The sequence below is a fragment of the Sebastes fasciatus genome, chromosome 18, assembly GCF_043250625.1.
Source record: "Sebastes fasciatus isolate fSebFas1 chromosome 18, fSebFas1.pri, whole genome shotgun sequence".
NCBI lineage: Eukaryota > Metazoa > Chordata > Actinopteri > Perciformes > Sebastidae > Sebastes > Sebastes fasciatus.
In genome coordinates this window covers 2,653,290-2,678,907 of record NC_133812.1, presented here as the reverse complement: position 1 = coordinate 2,678,907, position 25,618 = coordinate 2,653,290, and the positions used below count along the sequence as shown (strand labels likewise).

General features: G+C 41.8%; 2 protein-coding genes and 1 long non-coding RNA gene across 9 annotated transcripts in view; 2 read left to right on the top strand and 1 right to left on the bottom strand.

The window, feature by feature from the left end:
- Positions 1 to 12,697, bottom strand: part of LOC141756234 (kinesin-like protein KIF13B) — a 62,190-nt gene extending 49,493 nt beyond the window's left edge. For 6 of the 7 annotated variants that reach the window (XM_074615806.1, XM_074615810.1, XM_074615808.1 and 3 more), the window contains exons 1-7: positions 12,560 to 12,697; positions 12,307 to 12,408; positions 11,964 to 12,051; positions 10,127 to 10,220; positions 2,371 to 2,383; positions 2,199 to 2,259; positions 716 to 808 (exon numbers count right to left, since the gene is read on the bottom strand). In XM_074615806.1, coding sequence (XP_074471907.1) covers positions 716 to 808; positions 2,199 to 2,259; positions 2,371 to 2,383; positions 10,127 to 10,220; positions 11,964 to 12,036 — 334 coding nt within the window. In that variant the 5' untranslated portion in view covers positions 12,037 to 12,051; positions 12,307 to 12,408; positions 12,560 to 12,697. The remainder of the gene's footprint in view (positions 1 to 715; positions 809 to 2,198; positions 2,260 to 2,370; positions 2,384 to 10,126; positions 10,221 to 11,963; positions 12,052 to 12,306; positions 12,409 to 12,559) is intronic. The other variant, XM_074615807.1, reaches the window with a different exon arrangement.
- LOC141756264 (uncharacterized) overlaps positions 1 to 25,618 on the top strand; it is a 214,979-nt gene that overhangs the window by 11,309 nt on the left and 178,052 nt on the right. The window lies entirely within an intron of this gene.
- Positions 15,511 to 25,618, top strand: part of elp3 (elongator acetyltransferase complex subunit 3) — a 29,288-nt gene continuing 19,180 nt past the window's right edge. The window contains exons 1-7 of the mRNA XM_074615834.1: positions 15,511 to 15,676; positions 16,066 to 16,165; positions 16,575 to 16,713; positions 17,153 to 17,223; positions 18,545 to 18,608; positions 18,882 to 18,950; positions 20,444 to 20,598. Of these exons, the coding sequence (XP_074471935.1) occupies positions 15,655 to 15,676; positions 16,066 to 16,165; positions 16,575 to 16,713; positions 17,153 to 17,223; positions 18,545 to 18,608; positions 18,882 to 18,950; positions 20,444 to 20,598 (620 nt within the window). The 5' untranslated portion in view covers positions 15,511 to 15,654. The remainder of the gene's footprint in view (positions 15,677 to 16,065; positions 16,166 to 16,574; positions 16,714 to 17,152; positions 17,224 to 18,544; positions 18,609 to 18,881; positions 18,951 to 20,443; positions 20,599 to 25,618) is intronic.

Below are 25,618 nucleotides of genomic sequence, written 5' to 3'. Positions count from 1 at the left end.
CACCAAAAGGTCTAGAGCCGGCCCTGCGTATAGTAAATTAATACAGATCTGGAGAGCCCTGCTAATGATTCTGAAAAAAAAAAGCTGTACGCATGAATATAAATAAACAGATGAACCACAACATCTCTATAAAAATTCAAAAAGGATGAATAAACACTCTAGGGCAGGGGTCAGCAACCTTTACTATCAAAACATTTTTTGATGAAGGTAACACAGTTTATAGTCTAAGTATATAGTATATAAGTCTAATGCAGTGAGAGCCAAAGAGCAAATGTACTACGGAGTATTAGGGTCACATTAAGGGAATAAAATTAAGGATTTCCGGAATAAAGTCATAACTTTACGAAAAAAAGTCATAACTTTACGAGAAAAAAAGTAACTAACATGTAAAATTACTACTTTAAAATATTATGACTTTATTCTCGAAATCTCAAATTTATTTTTTTCCTCAATTTGGCCCTAATACTCAGTCATACCGTCGTATCATAGACCTACAACAATGATAAATAAAAATGAAAATGTAGACAAAACAACAGTTATTCATTTCCACAATTTTTTAAAAAAAAATCCACAGGGAGCCACTGGAGAGGAGCTAAAGAGACACATTTGGCTCCGGAGCCGCAGGTTGCTGACCCCTGCTCTAGGATGAGATTGAAAAATATGTGTCTCAGCAGCAAACGTGTATAAGTCTGATGTTTGCAGGTTTAAATGTTACCTGTCTGTCCATAAGCAAAGATGCAGGCGTTGTAGCCCATGAAGGCGTTGTCCAGCAGACTCTCCCCAAGGCACTGGAACACTACATCCTGACCTGCACACACATCAGAAAACACACTTTAACATCTCAAAGTACAGACTGCAACATTAACTAGACTTCCAAGTAGGGCTGTCAAAGTTAACCTGTTTTAATTTCTTAAACGCATTAATGCAACTTGCGTTTTTAGGTTGTAGCGGGCTCAGTTTTACAGCTAGAGCGAAGATACTGGTATCATATGAAACTAAAAAAAAACAGGAATCCATTGGTACCAACCATGTCATACTAGCTTGTTGGGAAGGAGGCTAAATAACGCTCCAAACTGTCATGGCCATTCTCAAAGGGGTCCCTTAAAGCACTCAACAGCGTGGCGCTACTAAACCTGAGGGGACCCTATTTTTCCCTGATAATGCGACACTGTGAACAACAAACCTGCGTTTAAATCAACAGGAGGAGAGTTAGTAACGTTAGCTGTTAGCAGCCGGTGGGCAGCACAGTCCTGACTGGCTAAATAGCGGAGCTACTAACGTTAACGGAGGTGCCATTGAGTTATTATTATGAGGCGGTCAAAGTCTGCGCAAGAAACATGACTATTGGACGAAGGTAAATTACAAGGTTATCATGATGTGTTCAAAATGTATCTCGTAAAATTATTTTTTTTGTGAGAAACTTTAATAAATCCAGTTGTTTGAAGGAGATGTTTTCACATCAATATAAAATAGATATTAGGGAGGGAATTATGACTTGTTTAACTTCCTAACACTAGCTCTAAGCAGCTTGCCAAGATTTCTTTTAATCAAAGCAAATATTTGAATAATCATAATCATTTGAATTGTGTTTTTATGCAAATAACCACTATAGATGACTATAACAAAGTACAGAACAGTACTGTGTACACTACCCTCAACCAAGGTGTAATTCGAACACTGTAATTTACCATGTATGTAATGTACTGTATATATTTTTTTAATGTCAAATATATCGAACATTGAATGACATCAGAGCTAAAATGTTATTCCTTCATTTAGCACAGAGATTTCAAAAGTGGCAGATAAAATTTCTGATTAGCAGACAAAAATAAATACTTGTCTGCCACAGTGGCAGGAAGTAAAAAAAAGTTCATTTCAGACCCTGCTCACAGCACAGAGTAGACAAACATGGTGAGCATTTTGTTCGGAATCAATTCATCTGACACAGGCTGCTGAATTATTAATACCCCTCACATTGTTAGGACCCCCCCCCCCCTTTCCCGCAAAACTTATCTAGAGGTAAACAATGTTTAACTCTTCATCCCGCCCCCTCAACAGTCCCTTACTTGGACTCCATAAATAGTGCAGAATATCAGGAAACGTTGTCAGGAGATAAGTTTAAGAAATGAGTCACCGAGCAGTGAAGTTACACACAAGCTAAAAACAGAACCAAGTAGCCACCATGGAAATGTACCAACCTGCAAACTTGTCGTCTTCAGATTCATCAATTGACCAGAAGCAGTGGTCGTAAGCAAACACCTGAAGAGAGCGCACAGAATAGAAGAGAGTGGATTTCAATTTCATTTCATTTCATTTCATTTGAGCATGTGAATATGATATAATCTAATTTAGTTTAATTTAATAACTCACCTTTGGCTGATTTCTGAGGGCAACAGAGAGAAGAAAAAAAAAAATATCTGTTAACAATTGGTGTTAAAAATAAACCATATTGTAAAAAGTGAGATTTACATGTCTTTTATATATTATAAAGCAGGTTTAAGTGCTATATAAATACTGTGAAAGTATCAAAACACTCAATCCATGGAGAAATACACACAGTCTGTATTCAGAAACTGTGCGTTTGAAACAAGCCGTTAGGATTTCTGTCCATTTGTCCATTTCACATACATACTAAATGTGTCCCAGTTTATTTCCTGTTGCAGTGCATGTGAATGACATCAGCTTACGGGATGTAAACATGGACCCGAACTGTTTCCTAGCAACGTAATTCCATTGCCATTCCGTTAAAATGCGCTAAAACGGAGCGTTTCAGACAGAGCATGAATACAGGTACATTCAGACAGACATGAGAAAAATAATGTGTTTTTTTAACATTACAGCATGTAAACATGTTCTAGTAGAAACACAAAATACTAGCATGAACCTGAAAATGAGCATGATATGTCCCCTTTAAATTTCGCTGCCAGTCTATCACAGGCATGTCGATTTACACACCAGAGGAAACATATTGCCATGGCAAGAACATGTGAAAATATTTATCACATTGCAACACTAGCAACATTCATCTCATATTTTGGTCCTGGTAAGAAGCACTTTTCAAAGCAAAGCAAAGGATAATGTGCAGAGAAAGCCAGAGCCCTGAGGCCTTTATAATATTAAAGAGAACCTATTATTCTTTTGTGCTTTTTCCCCTTTCCTTTAGTGTGTTATATAGTTTTTTTGTGCATGTAAAAGGTCTGCAAAGTTACAAAGCCCAAAGTAGGGATGCACCGATATCGATACCGGATCGGGTATCGGGCCGCTACTGACACAAATAGCTGGATCGGGTAGCTGGTATAAACATGGCTATAATACAAATATATTATTATGTCTACTTTTCAGATTCATATCAATTTTGTGCTTCTTTTTCTTGTGAAATACTTAATAGTTCCCTGCCTCTAGTCTAGATATCCTCTTATAATTAATTAAATGAGGCAAACTGAGAGGAGAAAAACTGGTTGAACTGTTAACCACTCTGCATAGGCCGCATGTCACGACGGCTGTGAGTAGGCGTCGCTCTTCATTAGGGATACACCGACTGTTAAATGCCGGGCCTATACAGATACCGATGATTAAAATAACAATTTGGCCGATGTTTTTGTTTGTTTTGCTTTTGCTGTTATTTATTCCCCTTTTGTGCCAGGGAAACAAAGACCTCTTCATTATAAAAGAAAATAACTGAGCGGTTTTAAGGTCATTCAGCATTTCATTACTCTGTCTTTGAATGAGCACAAATTCAATCATACACATTTACAAATTTTTTTCACATGAAAAAGATTCTTTTTGAAATTTTTAATAACTAACAACATTTAGCCGACGCAAAATTGATGCGACACAGCCGATAAAATCATCGACCGCTGCCATCGGCGAATGTCATCTTATTTACCGATGACAGTCAACAAGGTGAATATCAGCCGACACCAATTTTCGTCCGATAAATCTGTGCATCCATACTTTTCATTAGATAAATAAAAAAATAAATATAGTACATATATATATATATATATATATATATATAATAATAATAATTTAAAAAAAAAGTTAGACACCACGCTAGCAAATGCAAAGACAAATCAGCTCTTGACTGCATGGATCAGACACAGGTCCAGAGGCCGAAGGGGTCAAAGGGGCCCCTAAGGCTGCATTCACACCAGATCGGGCGTTGCGGCAATTCGCCGTGTGGCAGAGTCCCTTTAATGGCCCACTAACTGCGACGATTAACGTCTTTTGTTCCCTCACGGCTGTGCGGCACAGCTCTGGATCGCCGGTTCCGTTTTTTCCCAGCAACCCCCTGCGGCCAGCTCAGCCACAGCCCAAACACACTGCCCCCATACAAAATGAATGGGAGCCGCACCTCCGGATCTGGAGTGAATGCAGCCTAAGCCAGATGCATTACGTGACATTTCTTATTGGAAAGGCAAAGAAGCTCAGCCATAAGTAGGGATATCATGATCACGTTTTCCCTTAAATGCTGACTGTGTGTGTACTAACTCATTAATAACATGTCAATGCTGTGACCTGCTGTGTCTTAACAGATACTTGACGTTCACAAACTGTTCTGTGGCAGTTGAAAAAAGTACAGTGAACAACGCTGTGGTGCAGGAACAGCAGAGCAAGCAAATACTGAAAGTGTGACACGACCCCGGGTCAAAGTCAGCGGAGTAAGGAAGGGGGAGTTTCAAAGACACAAAGTCAAAGGTGTTTTAATCGTAGCAAAGCTTAAAAAATCTGTCACGGTGACTAATCCTCTTTGGCTCATTGTGAATCAAGTGGAGAATGTGACACAGCACTAAGAATCTCAGAGCCTTTCAGTGTCCCCGAGACACAGGCCGAGCCAAGAGCACTTTAAAACACACAGTCACTGCGTTTTGGGTTCAACCCGGTGCAGTCAACAATAGCACCCTATGCATCAGTCAGCAAACACATTACCACATTCCTGCCAGCAAACGTCAAATTGAATTATCAAAAAGGTCCTGTGCTCCAGTGCAGCTTCATGGTGTTGTCCATCAGCAACGTAGCATTCATGAAACCAGCACTAGTCACATTGTGTTGGTAAAAATACGATTCTGTTATACTTGGAAGTGATGTTTAAAGCTGCTATAATCAATGTTTCTATTAACAATGGATCATGTGACTACCTATATGTGGAAAGGGTCCCTTCTGATGATGAATCCATAGAGAACTACAATGGCACTCGGAGAGCGCAGACCTCCAGCCCCACCCCTTCCTCTCCGTTCAGCTTGCGCCATCATCCACATGTATTTGTGTTTATGTTGAGATCAGCTGTACGTAGCGGAGCATCGTAAAAACACTTCATTCAAACTGGACAGAAACTAAATAAAACTCACCTAAACCGTCGTCGTTACTCTTTCCAACAATGACCAAGTGTGCTTTGGTCCAACTCGACTGGAATTTCACCGAGTTTATGTGTGAAACGCAGGGCTCGAGTTTGCCATGTTATGATTTGAGCATATTGTTTTATGCTAAATGCAGTACCTGTGAGGGTTTCTGGACAATATCTGTCATTGTTTTGTGTTGTTAATTGACTTCCAATAATAAATATATACATACATTTGCATAAAGCAGCATATTTGCCCACTCCCATGTTGATAAGAGTATTAAATACTTGACAAATCTCCCTTTAAGTGCGATTAATCATGATTAAATATTTTAATCGATTCACAGCCCTATAACATACAAAAGAAAATCTTTTGTGCGAATCTATTTGAGTAAGCCACCCAAAATGTGAAAATGTGAGAAATACAGATTGTTATATTTGTTCTACATCCGTCATGCTTAAACACAGGCACCCAGTCTCCTGGGACCATACATAACTCAACACACACAGCCTTCACTCAGGCAGAAATAATATCAATTTGGGGGTTTAAAAAAAAAAAAAAAAGGGTGCAAATTTAGTCATGGCCACACACATGGGGGGGAGGGGGGGGGGGGGGGGGGGGATGTAATGAAACAAGGCCTCCCTATGTGAGACTTGGCTGGTCCATGAAAGAGCAACATTAAGTCCTGTCCTCTCCTGGGCTGGCAAGGACATTCCTGAGATAACTGGCAGAGCCTCGCAGCTCCAAGGAGTCACTCAAGGAGAGGGAGGAGGAGGGTATATAACCGACAACATACAGGCCTACACGACTAGACTATTCCAGATCTAAGTGGCCTGATAATACACCCCTTCTGGGTGGATTCTGTTCATATTACAAAACTCTGTATATATCGATGTTCTCAAGGATATAAAAACAAACATTTGTGATGCCATAAACAGATAAAAAAAACCTCTTCAAAGAGGGGGCTCTTATCAAAGCAAAGTTCAGATAAGAAAGGCTCACAATTTCTGTTTCATTTCCTAAACATTATTCCGCAGGGGGTTGATAAATATTCCGGCAACAATTCAAGGTCTGTTTACACCATGTGCAGTAAAATGAAACTATAGTTTTTATAGGCCTGCTGACTATCGGTGGGCTCCAAAGTTATGAGAGCAGACCCGATGGCTGTGTTAATCTCTAGCATCCCCGAGGGTCCGACAGCCCCTTGCTGCATTCCCCAGCTGCAGCTACCAAAGGGTGCCGTAACATATTAACAACCCCTGAGGCTCATGCGGCAATTCAGTTAAACCTGTCAGGCAGCGAGCTGACTAAGCAGCACAAACCTTGTGGAATTGGCTGGTGAGTGACTCCCCCCCCGACAAACAAAGCTTTTCTGTAACACTGATTATGCTCATAATAGAATCTACAATCTACTGGGAAAGTAATCAAGAGTGCCTTGATGCAGAAACTGATGCTTTCCCGTTCAAAATACTCTGCTCAAAATCGGTTTACTTCTCCCACTTTGTGACCCATGTGCTGCTCTGGGATCATGGAAGTGCTCGCCCGTGTTGCACTGAGCCTGTAAAACCTGTTCACATTGAGCCCCAAAGGGGAAGCATACCGCTGCTGAAGCATGTCAGGGCAGAAGAGACAGACACACACACACAAAAAAAATGCACATGAGAATCTCTTGCTACAAAGACAGAGATTCATTTCATACTCTGTTACCGGAGGGGATTGCCTTAAGGCGTATTTACCAAACGAAGGTAACCTGAGAAGGGGCCAAAAAAACCTCCAGGGAGCATCTACCTGCAGCTGCTCTGACTCAGTTGCACTACTTTGTCAACAGCAAACACCGGAGACGTACAAAACACGCTCACCCAGTGGCACGTTTTCAATTTAACACAATCAATGCACGTTTGCACCCACAACTGCTGTCATTTTGTTGCTATTTTGATGCTGATGGGAGTTCTGATATCATAATATTAAACCAAAGATGTCCATCCTGACTGGAAGCATACATTGTAAATTGAATTCTGAGTCTTTTAGATCTCGACACTGTCCTCTACTTTCTTCCAACTCCTTTAAAATCGTGGCTACCTGAGCAGGACTGAGCTGGAACAGACACGCCCTTTGTAAAGAGAGGAATGATGCAGGAAGGATACAGAGGGAGGAGGAAGAATGGAAAAGAGCAATAGAGGGAGGATGGGTGGGGTCAGGGGTTGGATCTGAGCTTCTTCCGAGCGACTGGACGCTAACTTGACTGGCCGGTTAAGCCAAGTTCACACTACACAACTTTCAAAGTCGTCAGATCGCTGTACTGTTCACACTACTGTGACGTGCGGTCTTGTAATCGGGAGTATTTAAAGGTCCCATATCATGCTCATTTTCAGGTTCATAATTGTATTTTGTGTTTCTATTAGAACATGTTTACATGCTTTAATGTTCAATAACCCTTTATTTTCCTCATACTGTCTGTATTCACCCTCTATCTGAAACACTCTGTTTTAGCACATTTCAACGGAATTGCAACGGAATTGAGTTGCTAGGCAACAGCTTGGGTCCATGTTTACTTTCTGTCAGCTGATGTTATTCACATACACTGCAACAGGAAATAAACTGGGACACATTTAGAATGTTTATGTTTAAAACCGTGTGATGATCTATATATTGTATATTTGTCACATCACAAATGGACAGAAATCCTAACGGCTTGTTTCAAACGCACAATTTCTGAATACAGGCTGTGTGTATTTCTCCGTATATTGAGCGTTTTGATAGTTTAACAGTATTTATAAAGCACTTAAACCTGCTTTATAATGTAAAAGACATGAAAATCTCACTTTTTATAATATGGGACTTTAAGTCGTTGTGGTTTTCACACTACATGACTGACCGGCGACAGGAGGTCACACACTACAAGATCTTTCACCAGGAGGAGTCCCAGATGTGGTATCCAAACTACGTTTTGTCACCAAAAACAAGAAATACATGCTGAATGACATGATACCGACACAATGCTGATGTTGTCATTGGCACATGTGTTCACAAAATAGCCTGTTTCCACACTCTTTTACTATTTATTCCTCTGGGTGCAACAACTTTGCTCCGTGTTGCAAATGCAGCACATACAGTAAGTTCCTGTTGATACAGCCGACCCCCTCCTCCCCCAGGTGTCCCCTCAACCCATGTCTTACACTCTCATCGGCTGTAGCTGGTGGCTGGAGTCTCCGACAGGTCCACATTGTTAGCATGCTACATATCCGGAATGCGTCTGCGAGGCATTGGCGAGTGTCTTCCGAGGGGTTCACACATGACGCCCGAGCGCCGATGTGCGAGCGGCGAGCCTACGCTGATGTCGGGGAGCTCCAAAAACTGTCGAGGAGCGGAAAATCAGGGCTAAAGTTGTGTAATGTGAACTAGGCGTTAGTCTATATAAACTCTTCTGCCGGCAATCCTCAGGGAATAGAGTGCTCCAGGGATGACGTATTTTTGTAGGCCAGTCAAGAAGTTAGCATCGCCCTGGTTCCCTCGACAAACAGCCAATGGGATTTTTCCATTGGGTTTTGGGATTATTGCAGAAAATAAGCTCTGTGGCAAGTGTGAATGCAATCGCCAGAAGTAAAAAGCTAACGTTAGTCTATAAACAAACTCCACCACGGTTGCGTGAGTGTGAGTATACACAACGAGGCTGTAAAGGAGGACGAGTCGGTGTGATGACGTTTAGTAGTCTCATTTAGCCACTTGTTAGCAACCGCCTTTCATAAGATATAAAAGCTTCAAAATTCACAAGTGGGATATTTACTGACGTATTCTATACCGTAGAACAAAACGTTAATATCTCTTAACAAGTCCCCAGTCACGTCCCAACTAAAGACCAACAAGCCCCCGGTCAAGACCAACAAGTCCCCAGTCATGTCCCAACTAAAAACCAACAAGCACACAGTCATGTCCCAACTAAAGACCAACAAGCCCCCAGTCACATCCCAACTAAAGACCAACAAGCCCCCAGTCACATCACAACTAAAGACCAACAAGCCCCGTCAAGAGTAACAAGTCCCCAGTCAAGTCGCAACTAAAGACCAACAAGTCCCCAGTCAAGTTACAACTACAGACCAATAAGCCCCCAGTCAAGACCAACAAGTCCCCAGTCAAGTTACAATTACAGACCAATAAGCCCCCAGTCAAGACCAACAAGTCCCCAGTCAAGTTGCAACTAAAGACCAACAAGTCCCCAGTCAAGTCCAACAAGTTCCCAGTCAAGTGCCAAGTCAAGACCAACAAATCCTGAGTCAAGTCCCCAGTCAAGACCAACAAATCCCCAGTCAAGTCCCAACCAAAAACCAACAAGCCCCCAGTCAAGACCAACAAGTCTCCAGTCAAGACTAATAAGTCCCCAGTCAAGTCCCAAGCCAAGACCAACAAGTCCCCAGTCATGTCCCAACAAGCCACACAGTGAAGTCCCCAGTCAAGACCAACAACTGCCCAGTCGAGTCCCAAGTCAAGACCAACAAGTCCCCAGTCGAGTCCCAAGTCAAGACCAACAAGTCCCCAGTCGAGTCCCAACTTGAACTCCGCCATAATCACCGAAAAATGTCTCATGAGTTCACAAAGCTGAACATTAATGTAGCTACCCATTGTGACCTCACTGTGGATAGCCAAAGACAGGTTAGCATCTGCTACAGTAGAAGCAGAAAATTAAAAAATAAAAAGTAAATGGCAAAATGATCTATCTTTCAAAGGCTGAATGGTTTTGCAACAAACTGATGATAATGTGATGAACTAGTGTGTGAAAGTCTGCAGCTTACCGGGGGTCTCCTTTGCTCACGTTGGTGATGGCTGGATTCAGAACCGTCTGGTTCCCCTCCATCTCCACCACACATTTTGTCTTTAGGTCTTTTTCTGAATTGAAACAGAAGTCAATGAGAAAAGGGATGAACTTTTAATGAGAACAAGAAACATGCTTTTCCAATGCACACTGTTGACAGGTTTTAGACCTACAAAAAAAGATGTGAAATGCACAGTGAACAAAGCTGCTTCTGCAAAAGGGCTCTCCATTGTTTGAAGAGTTTAAAGAGCACTGTACGCACTGGCCATCATAACTTTCCTTAGTAGTCACTGACACAACAGTCATCACAGAATAACAGGTGGTATAAACCCTGTGTGTGTGTGCCAGTTCCTCGTGATCGTAGCACAAACAGCCCAACATGGAGAGGCAGGAAATAGTTTTATTGATGGTGATTCATCCAGGACTTGCCTGTGCAAACACTACAACGACTTTACTACTCCCTGAGCAGACAGTGAGGAAAAGCAGGGTCACAGCTACTCTTCCTCATTCCTACCTACAGTACGAGGTTTCAAATGCCAAGACAGTGCTGGAAGTTCCTGTCAGAGCATGAATTAGGGCACATGTACCGTGACATTTACCACTGTTACACTCAATTAGGCATATTTGTAGTTTTGAAAACCTTTGCGGAAACCCCAATTGGAAATGTGATATGTTTATGGCTGTTAAAGTTAACGCAAATTTGTTTTAAAGCCACTCATTTCTTAAATGCAACTTGCGATTTTTAGGTTGTAGCGGGCTCAGTTTTAACGCTAGAGTGAAGATACTGGTATCATATGAAACAAGAAAACTAAGGATTGGTACCAACCATGTCATACTAGCTCGTCACGAAGGAGGTTAAATAACGCTCCAAACCTACGCTAAATATCGGCAAGGAAAAACTGGCATGGCCATTTTCAAAGAGGTCACTTGACCTCTGACCTCCAGATATGTGTGTACCCACGAGTCTCCCCTTTACAGACATGCCCACTTTATGATAATCACATGCAGTTTGGGGACAACTCATAGTCAAGTCAGCACACTGACACACTGACAGCTGTTGTTGCCTGTTGGGCTGCAGTTTGCCATGTGATGATTCGAGCATATTTTTTCATGCGAAGCGCAGTACCTGTGAGGGTTTCTGGACAATATCTGTCTTTGTTTTGTGTTGTTAATTGATTTCCAGTAATAAATATATACATACATTTGCACAAAGCAGCATATTTGCCCACTCCCATGTTGATAAGAGTATTAAATACTTAATAAATCTCCCTTTAAGGTACATTTTGAACAGATTAAAAAATGTGCGATTAACTACGCGTGTAACGATGCGATTAATCACGATTAAATATATTAAGTGATTGACAGCTCTGCTGATAATTTACATGAAATTAATTCAAGGATGTTGCAGCTGTTCAGCAACACAACCCAGCTGTTATGTGAGATTCTCAGCATTACAACACTATACTGTACATGCATTATAGTCCCTTTTCTGTCAGGATGTGATGTCACTGTCCCTTACATCATTTTTCCATGTCTACTCCCACAGAAACTCCAAAGAGGAGCAGAATAGACCTTTTCAGTAGCCTGGCTGTGAGAAACAAACTGTAATAAAACACAGGAATGAAGCTTCTATTGTGTGTTGAAAACTACTAATTCACCCACTTGCTTCATAAAGCCCCAGAGAGCCTCTTTGGTGCTGGGCACAGTTGTTGAAAATGCCTTTTGTTTGAGCCGTGAAAAACATTCTAATAAGTGTCTGTATGGTTCAACTCACTGCTGCTAAAAGCGTCACAAGGTTCCTCTGACATTACACTCACCTCTCCTGTTCATTGGTCGCACACGAACTGCGACCTTTACGTTGGAGTCATTGAGGCTGTTGTTGTCATCCATGGTGCCACCTGACTGCTGGTAAACATATGAATGGACACGAGTCAAACCACTGCTACTGTGCATGTCACGTTACTTAAAACAACATCTTACATATACACCTGAACGCAGCTTCATAGATTGAGATATACGACTATCTCTAAATAAACACGGTAAACTACTGACTCCTACTTATTATAACACAATTAATACACTCCGAGCAGCTTGTGAAAACGTCCCTGAAGACATAATAAGCTAAAGTACAGAGTGTATTGTATAAAGAAGTGAACAAACCGTGTGAAAGAGTGCGACGTGTTTCCCTGTCCGACTCTCCCACCAGGCACCTTCAAGTACACACAGCAGCAGCAGCAGTTAGCACCGGGACGCTAACGAGAGCTGAGACCAGCACACACACACACATACACACATACACAGAGAGAGACACAGGAGGGTCAAATGTTTGATTAATGACCGCTGATCAATGTACCTGACCCCGGTACAGTGCTCTATGAAACCCTGGTTCTCTGTGAGTGTAACAAACACTCACCACAGTCCACAGGTCATTCCCTCGGATCCTCCACCTGTTGCATTTCCTGAAACTTTCCTCCAGAGATCAGTGAAGCCAGCTGAAGGCTGAAGGGGATTTACTGTGAGATTTACTGAGGAGCTTCCAAGTGGCCCAGGATATGAGAGGGACATCAGCGCTACGGTGTGGACACACACACGCACTACAAGTCTGTGCTTTTCCTTCAACAAGATTTGTCCAAAATAAAATATGTAAAAAATAGGTAAAATATCCCAAGTTAATAAGAGATAAGATCAGATATTCCTTTATTAGTCCCACAGTGGGGAAATTTGCAGGGTACAGCAGTAAAGAGAATAGTGCACAAAACAAAACACAGTAAAAAAGAGCTAAACAAAGTGAAACAAAATATGAACCATTTAAATAGAAGGAAGTCTAAAAATAGGAGCAGTATATATAGTATTGACAATAAACAGACTATTAACTCTGATATTATGACAATAGTAACAAGATTTACCTTCCCATTGGATTCGCACATTTGCTTATTAGGGTATTTCACAGTCATTAGTACACCTTTGTGAAACTTTCAGAAAAGGGTTTTAGAAATAGCTCTATGCATCGCCAGGAAGTGTATAGCAATCACATGGAAGTCTGATTCCCATCTCCTCATATCTATAGGATAGATCATCTATAGATGGCTTTTAGAAATGAACAGCTGCATTCCACTTGAAAAGTTCACATATACCCTCAGAAATGAATACAACACCTTTCTGAAGATTTGGCAACCCTATTTAACCTATATGGACTCCTTACCAACACCTATATTGGATTAGATATAACAAAAAGATCAGACTTGATACATCATTGGTCATCTGAATAAGTCAGAACACTGCATCTCGTTATTTATCATTTCTTTATTTGTGTATTTAATTTGTTTTTTTCTTTATCCTTTTTAATTTAATTGATAGTTAACTGGCGTACTCCTCTGGAGTATGGTTCTTTTTCAGTTTGTATGTGGGTGGGATAGGGAGGGAATTTGGAGCCATGTTTGTGTGAGTTTGTTTGTGTTTAGTATGTTTGGTATATTTGGTTAACTAAAAAATTTGAAAATAAAATATTCAAAAAAACAACAACAGAGTAGCCTATTAACAAAATTGCACAAGAGGAAAATGATATTGCACAGTGAGAATGAATTAATGAATGAATTCATGAATGAATGAATGGAATTCCACCTGAAAATATCAGGTTATTGTCAGTTTAATGCTGATTAAACTGACCCAACAGTGGTAACACAGTGCCGCTGTTTTAACCTCAGAACCTTCTAGAAACGTCAATAATCAGCAGTGTAAAGCCCGGGCCACACAGCGCGCATCATGCTCGCGTGACGGCAACGTCGCGTGTTGTTTTTTATTTCGGCGTCCATGTTAACAGGTTAGAGTGGACACACTGCCCGCATGAGACGCACGTCAGACGCCCGTCAGACGCCCGTCAGACGTGCGTCTATTTTATAGAATAGAAGGCTCGCCTATTTTTCACGCTTGCCGCTTACCTCTCGGCTGCGTCTCCCAGCAGCAACAGACAGTGAAGGTGATCTATTGACAGTATATGAGCAAGATTACTACAGTTTCCATGTCTAGACATCTGTAGAATATGTCACTGACCATCAATATTTTACACTTCCTATCTAGATTTCAAAATAAAAGTCCTCTAGCGTTTTTAGTGCACAGAATCATTCATTCATTAACACAATGCTTTTATTCTGAAATACTCTAAATAAAGCAGTTGTCTGCTTGCAGGTTTCCATCAAGTTAATATAGTACAGGCTTTTAATTATGTAAACACTGTAGTAGTCATAGCAGAAACCCTGCATATGCTATACATATAATAGACTGGGTTAATAGGTTATAAGAACATCAGGTGATAGTTGGCAGTATTTTTCCGATGCGCTCTCTCTCTCGCTCTCTCTCTCTCTCTCTCTCTCTCTCGCTCTCTCAACAAACACCACGTAACTTTATTGTTCTTTCTTTTAGAGGTGTTATTTAATTTTTTTAAAGATATTTAATAATAATTTTCGTTTTCTAAAGGTTAACAAATAACGAAACTGTTTATTTTGCTTTGTTTTATAATAATAAAAAAAAAACACTTTACTTATATTTATCATTCTGAAATACTTCAGGTGTTTTTCTCCATCAAGGCGCAGTTCAGCAACAAAGTGGTGAAAAGCTCCAAGTTGCCTGAGATGTCAGAACATCAGCATTTATAATGTAAATTGCTGTCCCGTCCCAGATGTAAATTAAGTCGTTTTCGATAAAAGCCGCAACCTGGAATGCTGTAGAACAGGAACCCGAAACCCCCTGGAAATGTTGTTTAAAACTGTGCCAGTCAAAGTGAAGAGGGATTGCTGTAGGCTCTCTCTTACTACTAATGTATTTATTTATTTTTTTGTATTAATATATAGCCCACAGAAATCCCTCTTCACTGTCAATGAAGAGGGATTTATATATATATATATATATATATATATATATATATATATATAGCCCATAGAAATCCCTCCTCATTGTATATATATAAATCCCTCTTCACTGACAGAAAAGAGGGATTTATATGGGCTATATATTAATATTTATGTATGAATTTATTTGCTTGTTTTTAATAATATTTACAAATTACCACACAGTTCTTACCCTTTTTTGTCTTAAATAAATATAAATCACATTTATTATGAAGTTAAATGGCCATTAAAAGGCAAACTCTATGTAGAAAGAAAGGGCTGTCAGCAACAGCAAAAACACAGCTGACAGGTAGCTCCGGGACGCTCCCGAGACGTGGGTAACTCGCGTCTAGTGTGAACACCCTAGGTGGGCATGACGCGGCCACGACGTGACGCTGCCGTCACGCGAGCATGATGCGCGCTGTGTGGCCCCGGCGTAATTCGGAGGAAAAGGCGCGTTTACACTATTTTACGACACTTTGGATCGCCTTACGACAGAAGCCGTGTTCTGACGCAACGTGGAGTTGTTTACATCGCTGTCAGCCCTCTCTGGTTAGAAACACATGTAACTCTGCAAACCAGCATCCACCCGTCGGAATCTGAACTGTGTTGCCTAAAGGAAGAAATGGGGAAGCCAAAGAAGAAGAGTGAGTTTGTGACGAGCTGTTAAAAACAGCTGAGATGACTTTATGAACTGGTCAGACTGGCTTTAGCTGGTTGCTAATGCTAACAAGTCTTCCTAAGTCTCACAACATGATGACAGCGAGTTCTAACTCAGTTCTAACGTTACTGCGTATACAACTTTTCATTTCAAAAGCGAGTCGTACATATTTTGAAAATGCTCCGTACTGAAGCGAAGCCTGAATTCATCCAGTTATTGACAATGAGTCTAAACTACTGTTGCTCAGTATAATATGATCTATATCTAGCTGGCATTAGATGAACCTGGAGCTGGTAGATTCAACTCCATGTAACGTCATCTGCATGGAAATACTAAAGAAATAGTAATTCAGACTATATTGATCATGTCTGTTAGGTGATCTGAGCCGAGCTGAGCTGATGATGATGACAATTGCTGATGTCATCAAGCAGCTGGTTGAAGCCCATGAAGAGGGCAAAGACATCAATCTGAACAAGTAAGTCTTCTTCCCCACTATGTACACACACAGACACACACACACACACACACACACACACACACACACACACACACACACACACACCCTGTAATCAATTTAATGAAGTTCACACTACACACCACAGAAGCCCTTTATTACAGTTATATGCGAGCTGTATGGATGAAACTCATGTTGTGTACAGATTACATTTAATGAAAAAATCTGGCCCCTTCTAAAATAAGTAATTGAATAGGTCTGCTATCAGGTATTGTTGTCATGTCTTTTGATCGGAACTTTGTGCTCCTTTTGAATTGTGCTTGTATGTCTGTTCATATTAATGGCAGGATTACAAATGACTAGAAGATGCTCTCCTACTACCATGTACTCTAGACTGTGCTATTTCTTTCTATGATTCTGCTGTGAAAAGGGTGAAGACTAAGACTTCAGCTAAATATGGACTTGAAGCCCAGCCCCGATTGGTGGACATCATCGCCGCCGTTCCACAACACTACCGTCGGGCTCTGGTGCCCAAACTAAAGGCCAAACCCATCCGCACTGCCAGCGGGGTATGTAGCCCTCATTTCCCCGTCTGTCACTCTGACCTGGGGTCAGCAGTTTAAGGCTGAGCTGTGTAAGGACTGGAACCAAACAGTAGAAATGCGTTGGCCCAGTTGTTTTAAAGTAACTTCAGACTAAAAAAAAATACAATAGACAACGCACCATCCCTGCAATGTGTGTATTCTGATCAGTTTATGAGTTGATTTTTAGTTCATGCCATATTCTTGATTAGTAAATATTCAACCAAATGAGATGTTACAAAATGTTTCAGCTCAGGTGATGATGGAGCTCAGCTGCTCAACTACATGAAGGTTCTTTAATCTCATGTTTGTAAAGTCATGAAGACTACAGCGTGCTGAAAGTGACAGTGATTGTGATCAAGATTGTTTTCATACAGGTCATATTCAGGAAATCATTTAAAACTCAGTACTTTTGTCTTCAATCCAGATTGCGGTGGTGGCCGTGATGTGCAAACCACATCGGTGTCCACACATCGCCTTCACAGGCAACATCTGTGTGTAAGTAACAAGTGTCTTTTCTTTAGGGCAGTCAGTAGATTCAAATATTTAATCGTGATTAATCGCATGATTGACCAGGATGTCACAATAATTAATAGAAATTAATCGCAAATTAAAAGGACTCTATGTAAGAATCAGAAATGTCTTGTTAACAGCGACACCTGTGGCCGTTAAGTCAACGAAAGTCAGCGTCCTGTTGCTTGTGCTCGCTCTACATAAACATGAACGAGCATCGCTCAAAACAGTGAGAGGTGGAGCGAGCGAGAACGAGCGCGGAGTGTGAGTGAAGGCAGGCAGAGGAGCAGAGTACAGCAGAGACTCCGGTCCTGGAGACCAAAGCTACGGTCTCCCCTGTGTCTTCTGACCGCGGTCGGGAGGACTGGAGCAGGAAGAGCTGACACTGTTTAACAGACGTGCTTCACTAGATATCATTTTGTGGCTTTGGTGCTTCCGTGTAGTTTGTGTTGGAACAGCGTAGCCACACGCGTGAGCACATGGGACACCGACCCGTTTTATACGTGTGAGAAGTTACAAACAGTACCTTTTAATCGCACATTTTTTAATCTGTTCAAAATGTGTCAAGTATTTAATACTCTTATCAACATGGGAGTGGCCAAATATGCTGCTTTATGCAAATGTATGTAAATATTTATTATTGTAAATCAATTAACAACACAAAACAATGACAGATATTGTCCAGAAACCCTCACAGGTACTGCATTTAGCATAAAACAATATGCTCAAATCATAACATGGCAAACTGCAGCCCAACAGGCAACAACAGCTGTCAGTGTGTCAGTGTGCTGACTTGACTATGACTTGCCCCAAACTGCATGTGATTATCATAAAGTGGGCATGTCTGTAAAGGGGAGACTCGTGGGTACCCGTAGAACCCATTTACATTCACTGATCTGGAGGTCAGAGGTCAAGGGACCCCTATGAAAATGGACATGCCAGTTTTTCCTTGTCAAAATTTAGCGCAAGCTTGGAGCGTTTTTTAACCTCCTTCATCATCTCTTCCTTTAAAACTAAGACCTGTCACAAACCTTAAAATCACACGTTGCGTTAATGCGTTATTATTGTGTTAACTTTGACAGCCCTAGTTTTTTTTATTTGAAAATTGTGCGCTGCTTGTATGATTATGTTAATGTGACATTTTGAACAAGGTCAGGTCAAAGAACTTCAGAAACTGCACCAGATGTAGATAAAACCATCGAGAGGGGTTCCCAGTTCTTATTACTCATTTAGAACCATTTGTTTTGTTTTGTTCGTCATTTATAGTTCTTATATTTAAAGAGTCTCTCAATCTTTCCTCTGGCAGGTACTGTCCTGGTGGACCAGACTCCGACTTTGAGTACTCCACACAGTCTTACACTGGCTATGAGGTAAGGTTGTTTCACATTCTATAAAGCCATCATTCTGTTGGTTTACAGGCACACAGTACTCTGCTGACAGTCTTGTATTCCGGTCTGGATTGTTTCTGAAGACATGACCTTATTTCTCTGTAAATTCACCCTGCTTACTGCAATCTTATCCATATTGCTTTCTGTTAATTTTAGCAGCTTTTTTATTTGTGTTTTCACTGTCATCGAGGGAGTCTTGATTTCCTGTTTGTACCATACTTTGTAATCATTTTTGTCCCTCTCTCTTTCTGATAGCCAACATCCATGAGAGCAATCCGAGCACGTTACGACCCCTTCCTTCAGACCAGACATCGGGTGGAACAGGTCAGTGTAACCCTGCAGTGTATGTTTTTTTAGTCTTTTCCATTACTTTTCAATTTAGTAGGGATGCACCGATTACAGTATCGGGTCCGATACTGTGCTCAAGTACTCGTACTCGCAAAACGGCTCCGATAAAGGGGCACCGATACCACTTTACGGCAGCGTGACGTTAACGTCACTATCTTTCGGGTCCTATCGCACGCGCTCACGCTCCACCTCCCCGGCAGTGCGGGCGAGACGGGCCGATGGTGCGCCCGACCCTATGGGGTTGGGATCCCACCTCAGCCGGCTCGCACCGGCCCTCACTAAATTGCGCCACGGGGTTTTGCTTGCACCCTCTGACTCGCGCGTGCGTTAGACTCCTCGGTCCGTGTTTCAAGACGGGTCGGGTGGGTTGCAGACATCGCCGCAGACCCCTGGCACCTTTTACATTCAAACGGCCCCGATGGAGCTGACCATGGATGGATAAAGAGAACGGAGCTGAAGGGAGAGCTAGAGACCACCTTGGAGAAGTTAGAGGAAATATACACGTGGGACTACGTCCGGTTTTCAAAAGAAGGTGTTAACAAAGGGAACTGTTTATACAAAATACATCTATGGAAATAAGATTGATTGGATTATATTACCAGAATTATAAAACATTACATGTCCCTTATAAATTAAAAAGAAAATACCACTAATCTGTGAGGGAAATGTCTTTTATTCTTTGATTTTTGGGTTGCTGGAAAAAATTTAATAAATAATTTATAATAATATATGACTACATACATGCTGAAAATCAAACATTTTCACTCTATCAATTTATATATTTTTCAAAGTAAAAGTCCCTTGAAATACATGATTCAACGTTTTCCCATGGTCTGGTCATAATATTGAATCGCAATACTTGTATAATCGCGATACTTAAAAATCACAATACATATCGAATCGGCACCCGAGTATCGTGATAGTATTGAATCAGGAGATAGGTGAACCGTCCCAGCTCTATTTTACAGTCACAAGGTGCTAAAACTGCAATTTCTCCAAAGCAGCTCCTGTGCAGTGATCGTCTCTGCTTGCATACATGTATAAATCATAACCATTGATAATGTATTTAGCATACAGTAATGAGTGTCGTGGCTTTTACCCGCCTGCCAAGTCCCGACCCCAATTATGCCATTATTTAAATTTATGGCCACATTAGTCTAATGCAGCAGAGCAAATCCACCCATTAAGGCAACAGTTTATGTAAAAAACCTGTGTCGTCTGCATCTCAATTTGCCACATTTCTCCTCTTTTTATCATCGAGTTTTGACTGTTGGAAGTCACTTTTTATGTGCAAATCGCTGTTTCAAGTGTAATTGTTTTTGCACGATATTATGCTCAATCATAATAACTATTATTTTAGAGAACATTATTTTTGGTGCACTTCACTGTACTCCCGATTACAGACGATAAAGTGTCTCGATTGGTTCAGTTGTAAAAAGCTTTGTGTGTTCTGTGTGTGTGATGTGCAGCTGAAGCAGCTGGGTCACAGCGTGGACAAGGTGGAGTTCATCGTGATGGGCGGGACCTTCATGGCCCTGGCTGAGGAGTACAGAGACTTCTTCATCAGGAACCTGCACGACGCCTTGTCGGGACACACCTCCAACAACGTGGCAGAGGCCGTCAGGTACTCAGCAACATAGTAACTTGGACTGTATTAGAAACCTCATACTATACTACTAGTACGTACTGATTTGGCCAAAATGTAACATGTAGTATGCGAACAAAAGCAAAATCTACAGTGTGCCAAAAAATACCTGGGTGTCGTACTGATTTGGAAAAACTCTCCAGTATGCATCGGACCAGTCTACCTCACCTACTGTATCCCACAATGCAAAGCGCTGGACTGCTACAGGCTATGGTTACAACAACAGCAGCCAAAAACGGCTTTTTTTTTTTTTACATTTTTCGTATTTCATCACTAAATTCACTTCTAAAAGTTTTTGAGGCGAGAAATCAACTGTGTATATTTTTAATATCGGCAGTTTTACGAAGTTAGATGGCGAATCGAACATTTGTTCCACCGTTGTCAGAGTTTAGAAGCTCCACAACATGCCGTGACAGCTAGCTAGCGCCTGCTGGAGCTCTCTAGAGACCGGTCTTGTAGACGAGAGGCTGTTATTTCCTTGTCGACGGATAGTTTGTTTAAATATCACAACACAGATGTCCATTCTAAATTAACAGGAACCTGTGATTATCTGCCTTTTTGGAGTTGAAAAGCTCAACAATCGCCCGCGGGCGTAGCTCGCTAGAGAGCCGGCCGGCCACAGAGCAGCAGAGTGGCGAGAGAAGAGGAGTGGGAAGAGGAGAGGAGAGGAGTGGGAAGAGGAGAGGGGAGAGGAGAGAAGATGAGAGGTGAGGGAAGAGGAGAGGGAAGAGGAGAGGAGAGGGAAGAGGAGAGGAATGCAGTATGCAGTATGTACTGTATACTGCATACTGCATTCTTCAGTAGTATGTAGTAGGCGGTTTGGAACACAGCCATAGTCTCATGCCAATAAAACACCGTACTGCAGTAGCAGTAGCAGTTTGTTTCAATGGATGAGACACAGTACAACAGGTAAAGATGAACTCTGAAGTTAAACAGTTACTGTGATACAGTTCTGGAGCAACATTACTGGCAATTTTTTACAGTATTTTCATATTCTTATAGTCTTCTTTTTGTATTAAAGGTTAACCCCGTTCAGTATTTAGTGTGTTGTACATTGCAACTGCAAAATATGTGAGAATATTTAACAGCAGTCTCCACCAGAGGGAGCTTTTCTACCATTTGTAGAATGTCCCTGACATTTAGCTTCCCTCTACTGCTGGACATTTTTATCCCTCTGCCAATACTATGTGAAACTGACTTAAAGACATCATCCAGATTTACTTACATAAACTTAAAAATGTTCTCTTTCCAAATTGTGGAGCTGCAAATAACTAACATTTTGATTAATTTATTCATTATTCATTTATTAGGTGATATATGTTTGATTGTTTTAATTTATTTTAGGAAAACTGTCACAGTCTAAAGAACACACCGCCCATTTTCAGATATTTGTATACCACATAAACCCTTCCACATGTACAGATTTAACACATATACACATCAGTATTCATCTGCATACCAACACATGTACGGCCTACGTGCCCGTGCGTACTTCTCCTTCAAACTGTGAAAAGTGAACTCTTTTTATGCCATCAGAACAGTGAGATCTGCATCAGCATTTATCACAGTCCCTGTAACAGCCGACATCATAGCACTACTTTGAGAGGACACATACACTGAGAGGACACATCTCTTTGGAAATGAAGTAAAGTATTGACCGAGTTAAAGGTCCAGTGTGTAGGATTGAGGGGGATCTATTGAATAGAAATGGAATATGCATGGATTACTATAGTATTTATAACTATGTTTTTATTAGTGTATAATCACCTGAAACTATCCGTGGACAAAGTGTCACCGGGGCGGACTTTCCTCAGTGCGCCCCAACCGCGTCGTGCCCCCAAGGCGGGGCTCGGCACACATAAAAGGCGCCAGGGGTCTGCGGCGATGTCGGCAACCCACCCGACCCGTCTTGAAACACGGACCAAGGAGTCTAACGCACGCGCGAGTCAGAGGGTGCAAGCAAAACCCCGTGGCGCAATGAAAGTGAGGGCCGGCGCCCGCCGGCTGAGGTGGGATCCCGGCTGAGGTGCAATCTGCAACCACACTGCTAGATGTCTCTAAATCCTACACACTGCTCCTTTAAATCTTTGCATGTAAACTATTAATTTAAAATCAATAGTGTTTTTGAGAATCGATACAGTGTCACAAAACATAACATTTGATATTTCTGTGTAACACCAAGTGTGTTTTTATTTTGTTTTTGTTTTTTTCCCTAAATTGTAAGATAAAATTGCCAGTACTATTATTTATTGTTTTGTCAACGATATTGAATTTGCAGTGAGACAAAAACAGAGAAAAGCCTCCCATTTGAGAAGGTGGAACCAGAGAATGTTTGGATTTTTTTTCCCTTAATGACTTAAATAACTACCTAATTATAAAAAACTGTCATTTAATGTTCTGTCTTTCAACTAATCCATTATTCCACTAATTGCCTCAGCCCTATTAAGTTCATGTCTCTCAAAAACAGAGCCTATAATTAAGAGCATTACATCCCCTTCCTCCCTGTACTCCTCTTCCTCCCAACCTGTGTACAAAAAAAAAAGTTTTTCTGTGTGTACTACGCAACATATAATTATGAGCATTTACACCACGATGTGTTTACATCTGTTTGACCCCCACCCCTCTTTCCATTGAACTTCCCACAACTAAACACCCAACATCCTTTGGGAAGCTGAGATATGCTGATTTATCTCCACAGAATGAACCAATTTAGAAGTCAGGAGGAAAATAAAGTGAGGCCACTCTCAATAAGTCCTCCACAGTTACCTCCATCGATTCCTCACTTACCAAGTCAGAATGAATCTAAACCGCACGTCTGCTCAGTATGGATGAGGAGCAACTTTTTTAGATGACTCGGTGACGCTTCAAAGTCAAAGTAGAAAATACCCATTTGTTGAAAAAAGTTGAAGACGTCATACAGACCATTTGACCAAATAATAGCTTTCTCACAGGACGGAGGCTGTTTTGTTTGTTTGTCAGCGGGGGCTATGTAATTCCCCTGAAGTCAGATAAGATCCGAGAGGCGTGCGTGGGTGTGGGTGTGGGTGTGTGGGTGTGGGTGTGGGTGTGTGTGTGTGTGTGGGTGTGTGTGTGTGGGTGGGTGGGCGGGCGCCTGAATTTGCCCCCGCTCTGCTATCAGCGTTCTTCGTTAAGATGCTATGATTGTGTGGTAAGTCTGGTGGCTGCTGTTCAGTTTGTGAGGGAGGCGGCACTTGGTTTGGCTGAGGGACAGCCCTTATCTCTGCCTCTGTGTGTGTATGTGGGATATTTGCGATGATGTGTGTTTGTGTCTCGAAGAAAGCTCGCTCACCCCCGCTCCTCCTGATCTGACCACAGCAGCGAGATAATCGCCCAAGATAATAGACTTTTTATTGATTCATCTCATACAATCTGATCATCCTCTCTGGAGCATAAACTCCTGTAATTGGTGTATATCAGCCAGCAGACTGTAAAAGATGGACATTTATTGCCGGCGGCTACAGAATCTGAAGGAATATGCGCGGGGCATGAGGGGAGCTAATGGTCATTGGAGCAGCTGGAGTGGAGAAAATGACTGAAAGCTGGCTGGTGTGCCGGGATGAGATTGCGTCTGTTGTTTTGGGGATTTCGATCAGTGACTCAAATAAGTTTTAGAAGTGGGAGTTCAGGCCAGATGAAGCTCAGAAAATAATCTGTTTTCAGATAACATTTAAAGAATGATGAGGGATCGTACTGCGTATGGTCCCTTTCTAAATCTGGCTGCTTCTTTGGACATGCAATGGTCTTCTTACGTGAGCCTCGGTCACACGGCGTGCAGCTAAAACTCGTTTTGCAGTTGCAAAGGTTGAGGTTGGCCTACTGTCGGAGAATCAGTCTGATGATCATGTAATGGACATGTTTCCAAATGTTCATATTTTACTGAAACTGAAGTAATTAGGGAATTGTTTTACAAGTCACAAGTAAGTCTCAAGTCTTCACTCAAGTCCCAAGTCAAGTCCCAAGTCAAGGCAGTCAAGTCCTTAGTCAAGACTGTCAAGTCCTAAGTCAAGTGAGGCAATTCCCAAGACGAGTCCCAAGTCAAGTGAGTCAAGTCCCAAGTCAAGTCCCAAGTCAAGTCCCAAGTCAAGGCAGGCAAGTCCCAAGTCAAGGCAGGCAAGTCCCAAGTCAAGGCAGTCAAGTCCCAAGTCAAGGCAGTCAAGTCCCAAGTCAAGTCCCAAGTCAAGTGAGTCAAGTCCCAAGTCAAGTGAGTCAATTCCCAAGTCAAGGCAGGCAAGTCCCAAGTCAAGGCAGTCAAGTGAGGCAAGTCCCAAGTCAAGGCAGTCAAGTCCCAAGTCAAGTGAGTCAAGTCCCAAGTCAAGTGAGTCAAGTCCCAAGTCAAGTGAGTCAATTCCCAAGTCAAGGCAGGCAAGTCCCAAGTCAAGTGAGGCAAGTCCCAAGACAAGGCAGGTAAGTACCAAGTCAAATGAGACAAGTACCAAGTCAAGGCAGGCAAGTCCCAAGACAAGGCAGGCAAGTCCAAAGTCAAGGCAGTCAAGTCCTAAGTCAAGTGAGGCAAGTCCCAAGTCAAGGTAGGCAAGTCCCAAGTCAAGTGAGGCAAATCCCAAGTCAAGACAGTCAAGTGAGGCAAGTCCCAAGACAAGGCAGGCAAGTACCAAGACAAGGCAGGCAAGTACCAAGTCAAGGCAGGCAAGTCCCAAGACAAGGCAGGCAAGTCCCAAGTCAAGGCAGGCAAGTACCAAGTCAAGTCCCAAGTCAAGGCAGTCAAGTCCCAAGTCAAGGCAGTCAAGTCCTAAGTCTAATCAGGCAAGTCCCGAGTCAAGTCCCAAGTCATGGCAGGCAAGTCCCGGGTCAAGTCCCGAATCAATTCCTGAATCAAGTCGTAAGTCCTAAACTTTGAGTCCCAAGTCCTAAACAAGTCATAATGTGCTCTTCACCAAATATAATGCCATTTTAACAACAGAGTAACTGGCGCCAACAAGCGCTCACTAACGTAACGTTGGCTCTTCGTGGTTTTCTTCTG